This window comes from Genypterus blacodes, unplaced genomic scaffold (assembly GCF_046128005.1).
Source record: "Genypterus blacodes isolate CSIRO-AG114 ecotype Tasmania unplaced genomic scaffold, CSIRO-AGI_Gbla_v1 ptg000628l_1, whole genome shotgun sequence".
NCBI lineage: Eukaryota > Metazoa > Chordata > Actinopteri > Ophidiiformes > Ophidiidae > Genypterus > Genypterus blacodes.
Genome location: NW_027467344.1, coordinates 118585 through 123531, shown reverse-complemented (window position 1 = coordinate 123531; position 4947 = coordinate 118585). Strand labels below are relative to the sequence as shown.

Below are 4947 nucleotides of genomic sequence, written 5' to 3'. Positions count from 1 at the left end.
GATGCGCATGCGCGTACTCACTGGCAGCTGTAAACGGAAAAGGAAGTAGACTCGTGAGTAGGCGGAGCAAGAACGTTTGCGATTTTTTAAATTAAATTTAAATAGTTGATTACCAACTTTATCAGTAGTAATGCGCTAGTCGTGATAGTTATACATAATTACATAGGTTCATTCATTTTAAATTACCTCATATTTTTTAATGTGCCTGCTGTGTCTGTGTGTCCTCTGTATGTCATAGTGTCTTCTTTTTGTGCCCTCTTAATGTCTGTGTGTGTCTTCTTTGTGTCTCTATGTGCCCTCTCTGTGTCTGTGTCTTCTTTGTGTCTCAGCATGTCCTCTTTCTGTCTCAGTGTCTTCTTTGTGTATTTTTGTGTCTCTGTGAATCCCTGTCTCTGTTGGGGACGTCCTGAGGAGACGTGCTGGATGTGTGCAGAGGCTGTGCTGATGCTTCAGCTCCATCATTGTGTCAGTGTGTAGATGAAATGATTGACAAATCAGATCAAAGCTCTCAAACCTTTTATTATCACACCTTCATCATTGTCTTTCTCGCCTTACAAGTGAAACTTTCACAAATCCTTCAGGAAAAAAGTCAACAAACCTGTAATTCCATATGAATTCCATATTCCATTAAAAAACGTTTTTATTTGATTGATCAGTCGATCACAAATAACTACAACCAAGGTACACAAAACAAATCACAAATCTCAAATGGGTTTCCTGACATGAAAACAAACCATCAAACACTTTCAGTTTCTTTTGCCGAAATCACTGCTCATAAAAATGTAAATAAATAAATAATGATAATCTGACATCCATCAAAGCAACCAGCAACCCGTTTATTAACAGTCAATGAACAAATCTGTCAATAAACTCAATTAATGGATTACAGACTGCTGCTGTCATTAATCAATAAATAAGTCATCATGTCGATGCGATTCTGCTGAATTGAACTCAGCTTAAAAAATAAAAATAAAAGAGGCATTGTCCAGCACCATGAGGTGATCAATGAATCTATCAGTCCTAACACTCAATAATGTAATGATAATCTATTAAGAGATTTCACACTGGGCTTCTTCACCGTCCGTCACACATGACCTGCTGAGACCATCCCTGATACCTGCAAACCAAAATACAGTGTGTGTGAGTGTGAGTGTGTGCTTTGATTTGTTCTAATTCCAATGACATTAATATGTTAACATGACATGAAAAACATGACAGAGATTTACTTCAAAAAGAAATTTGCAGAATAATCAAAGTTTCAAAGTGCAAAATCCAGCAGATGTGGAGGCCTGAGGTGGACCTGTTTCTACTGGACCCTTATGTCTTCTATTAGTTTCTACTGGACCCTGATTCTTCTAGGTGTTTAAGTGAACTCTGATGTGTTCTACTTGTTGTTCTAATCTAGCTGGACTCTGATGTCTTCTTCATGTCTTATTGGATTACTTGTTCTCTACTTGTCCTGGCTGAAGTTACACAGGAGGCTCTTGGCTCCGCTCTGCCAGGACGACAGCGTCTCCATCGGCGTTTTTCCATCCTGAAACCAAACACAGCATCACATTCATTTATTCACATGGTTCTCAAACTGTGATGAAGAAAAGAAGGCTGAATGAATGGAATGAAATGATGGATTGGTGAAGGAATGAATGATTAATGGACGAATATGTAAATGAATGAAAGAATGAATCAACAGATAGATGTGTAGCTGGATAAATGAACAAAATGAATGAATATATAGATGGATGAATGCATGAATGATTGAATGGATAAATAAATATGAATCAATGAATCAATGAATGAGAGGCAGGTTTTCATACACAGTTCCTGGTGTTCAGACTGGCTCCATACATCATCAGCAGCTTGATCATCTTAAACCTATTGATTCTCACAGCATCATGCATGGGCGTGTCTCCATCCTCCAATCAAAACAGAGAAGAGAAACATTCTGTATGAGTCAACCAATTAGGTGTCAAACTGATGATAACCAGATGTGTTTCCTCACTCTGTCTTTGGCGTTGACGTCGGCTCCACAGTGAATCAGAAGCTCTGCACACTCACAGTGACCTGTTCTCACGGCAACATGGAGGGGAGTGCTGCTCAACTGAAAGGAGATGAGGAGAGGTGAGGAGGGGAGACAAGGAGAGCAGAGGAGAGGAGATAAGGAGCAGAGAGGCCAGGAAAGGACAAGATAGGAGGAAAGGAGAGGAGAGGAGGCGAGGGCAGAAGAGGAGGCAAGGAGTGGAGAGGAGTGAGTGACTGAGTGACTGAGTGACTGAGTGACTGAACATACCTTGTCTCTGGAGGTGAACTTGGCTCCCTGGTCCAGCAGGAGCTGCAGTGCTGAAGGGCTTCCTCCTCTACAGGCCCAATGAACAGCTGAGGACTCCAGCTGAGAGACAGAGAGAGAGAGAGAGAGAGAGAGAGAGCGATGAGAGAGATGGACGTATTGAGCAGTGTATTGATCAGAGTGCTGATCACAGTGATCAGAGTATTGATGAGTGTTACCTTGTCCGTAGTCTCCAGCTTTGCTCCGACTTCCAGCAGCTTCTTCATGACCTCCAGATTTCCTCTGAATGAAGCTTTGTGCAGAGCGGAGCGACCAAACTGAAGACACACAGGAGAGAAGTTTAACACAACAAACTGTGTCTGTCTGTCTGCTCGTCTGTCTGTCTGTCTGTCTGTCTGTCCCCCTCTCTCTCTCTCTCTCTCTCTCTCTCTCTCTCTCTCTCTCTCTCTCTCTCTCTCTCTCTCTCTCTCTCTCTCTCTCTCTGTGTCCCTCACATTATCCACAGCGTCAGGTTTTCCTCCATTTCTCAGATATTTTTCCACCGCAGGAAGTTTGTTCTCCACAGCTGCTGAGAGGAAAAAACGCTCGTCAACCACGTCAGGCTGCAACACAGACACATACACACACACACACACACACCACACACACACACACACACACACACACACACACACACACACACACACACACACACGCACACACACACAGAGAGAGAGAGAAACACACGGGCATTATTATCACATCTAAACCATAAATCTAATCAATTGTGATGAACTTGTCAAGGGGGGGAGAAGCTTACAATATCCTCAGTCCCTGGCTGTTGTTTCTTATTTTCTTTCTTAGGAGTCTTTCTCTCCCTTCTCCTCTTCCTCAGCTGCAGGATGTTAAACAGATCATCCACAGTCTCCAGCTTCAGGCGGCCGCTTTTATCCATCTGCGACGACAGACAGGTGAAAGAGGACAGAGGGGACAGAACACTGTTAACACACAGAACACTTAGGATAGAAAGGACAGAAAGGACAAAGAGGTCAGGGAGGACAGACAGCTCTAGATGGAGATGGAATGTAACACCTATAGCATCACGCCTGACATTGTGAACAGCTTGCTCAGATGTTACCAACATATCAACTTTCACACGCGAGCTAAGAACATGTTAGATGAGCATTCCACCTCACTCCCACCCTGACCTCAAGACACAAACAGGGCAAATCAGTCCCACAAACCTGAGGAGGATGGACAGAAGATGTAACCGCCGTTGTCATGCAGATTGTCCACTACGGATATTCTGGGACTCATCTGGCAGTAACACTGGAGAGTGCACGAATATCATTCCCACAATCAACATATGGATGTTCCCCAACCACAAACCATGGACCAACAGCAATGTGCCGGTCAACTACCTACAGAGGGGCCAGATATGGTCCTCAGAAAGACCAGAATGGGCCAAGATGGACTACAGGGACCTCCAATCTCAGACACATGTGGACTGTAGCAATAATAGTAACAAACCCACACATCAGAGAGATCAATGACTTCTTGGGTCATTTGGATGTGAAGGAAACCTCCCTGAGTGTGGACCAGAGGACAGAATTATATAATAACAATCTATTGCACATTTCTGCACACAAATTCCCACCTTTTCCCTTTTTTTCTTTCTTCCCTTCTGCTTGCACACATAGGCTCACTCATAGCCTTTGAACATGTGTACTATGTTACGGTAGTACTGCAGTGCGGTGGGTTCTTACATTGAGTGCTGCCACGCTGACCTCTTCATGGTCACTCCCACTGTCACCCTCCTCTGCCAAGGCTCCGCCCACCAGTTTCCTGTTGGACAAACAGTCATCCTCCTTCTCTTGATTGACAGCTGCTTCATACACATCCCCTGGGAAATGCGCTTCCTCTTTGGCCTCTGACCTTTTACTGGTCACCTGAGGGAGAGGCACACACACACAAATTCACAGAGAAATTGTTACTTTTCCAGCTTTTCCACATTCTAAGTTAGGACCTTGTGGTCCCTCTTGGTCCATGTAGAGTTTATGACTTATATATGTGAGCACAGAAAATATCCAGTGTAGAAGTTTGGTTGTGTGGTGACTGTTCAAAACGTTTTTCCTGTTTCTCTCATCATCATCATCATCATCATCATCATCATCATCAATCATCATCATCATCATCATCATCATCATCATCAATTGATATATATATATATATATATATATCAATGATATATAAAGATATAATGATATATATATAAATTACATTTGTATCATCACATCTTACCAGATCTTCTACACTGTGCAGTCCCATCTGTCTTTGAGAGCAACAGGATGTCCAGGAAATGTGTCCACTGTCTGTCTGTCTGTCTGTCTGTCTGTCTGTCTGTCTGTGTCCCTCTCTGTCTTCTTCCTGTGGACCTCTCTATCTATCTGTCCCCTGTCTCTCTCTGTCTTTCAGCCTGTCTGTCTTCTGCCTGTGAACACTCTTTCCCTCTCTCACTGTCTGTCAGTCTTTTATAGTCCTCAGCAGCTCTATAAAAACTCTGCGTTCTGTCTCAGGTCAGGTTTCTGTCCTCATGAGCTCAGTGATACAAACAGCCCCCCACCGGAGCCCAACCTCCACACCCAAAATGTGCCAATGAGTGGACGTAGAAGTGAGACGTCTCA

The 4947-nt window shown here is 43.4% G+C and overlaps 1 protein-coding gene across 1 annotated transcript; it reads right to left on the bottom strand.

Annotated features, from left to right (window-relative positions):
* Nucleotides 1-535: 535 nt before the first annotated feature.
* On the bottom strand, nt 536-4873 carry LOC142990633 (uncharacterized). Its single transcript, XM_076140472.1, has 10 exons — nt 4565-4873; nt 4030-4212; nt 3084-3218; nt 2779-2886; nt 2503-2601; nt 2288-2386; nt 2000-2098; nt 1815-1913; nt 1444-1534; nt 536-1117 (listed from the first exon to the last, which is right to left on the bottom strand). The coding sequence occupies exons 1-9, from the start codon at nt 4589-4591 to the stop codon at nt 1451-1453; spliced, it is 933 nt and encodes a 310-aa protein (XP_075996587.1). The 5' UTR covers nt 4592-4873; the 3' UTR covers nt 536-1117; nt 1444-1450.
* Nucleotides 4874-4947: the final 74 nt, after the last annotated feature.

Bases quoted from the DNA above. Each gene is read 5' to 3' on its own strand.
- LOC142990633 (XM_076140472.1), bottom strand. From the start codon at position 4,591: ATGGGACTGCACAGTGTAGAAGATCTG. The intron at 2,887-3,083 runs GTAAGCTTCTCC...TCTGTGTTGCAG, and splicing joins AGCCAGGGACTGAGGATATT to CCTGACGTGGTTGACGAGCG. The intron at 1,914-1,999 runs GTGAGGAAACAC...TTTTGATTGGAG, and splicing joins ACGTCAACGCCAAAGACAGA to GATGGAGACACGCCCATGCA.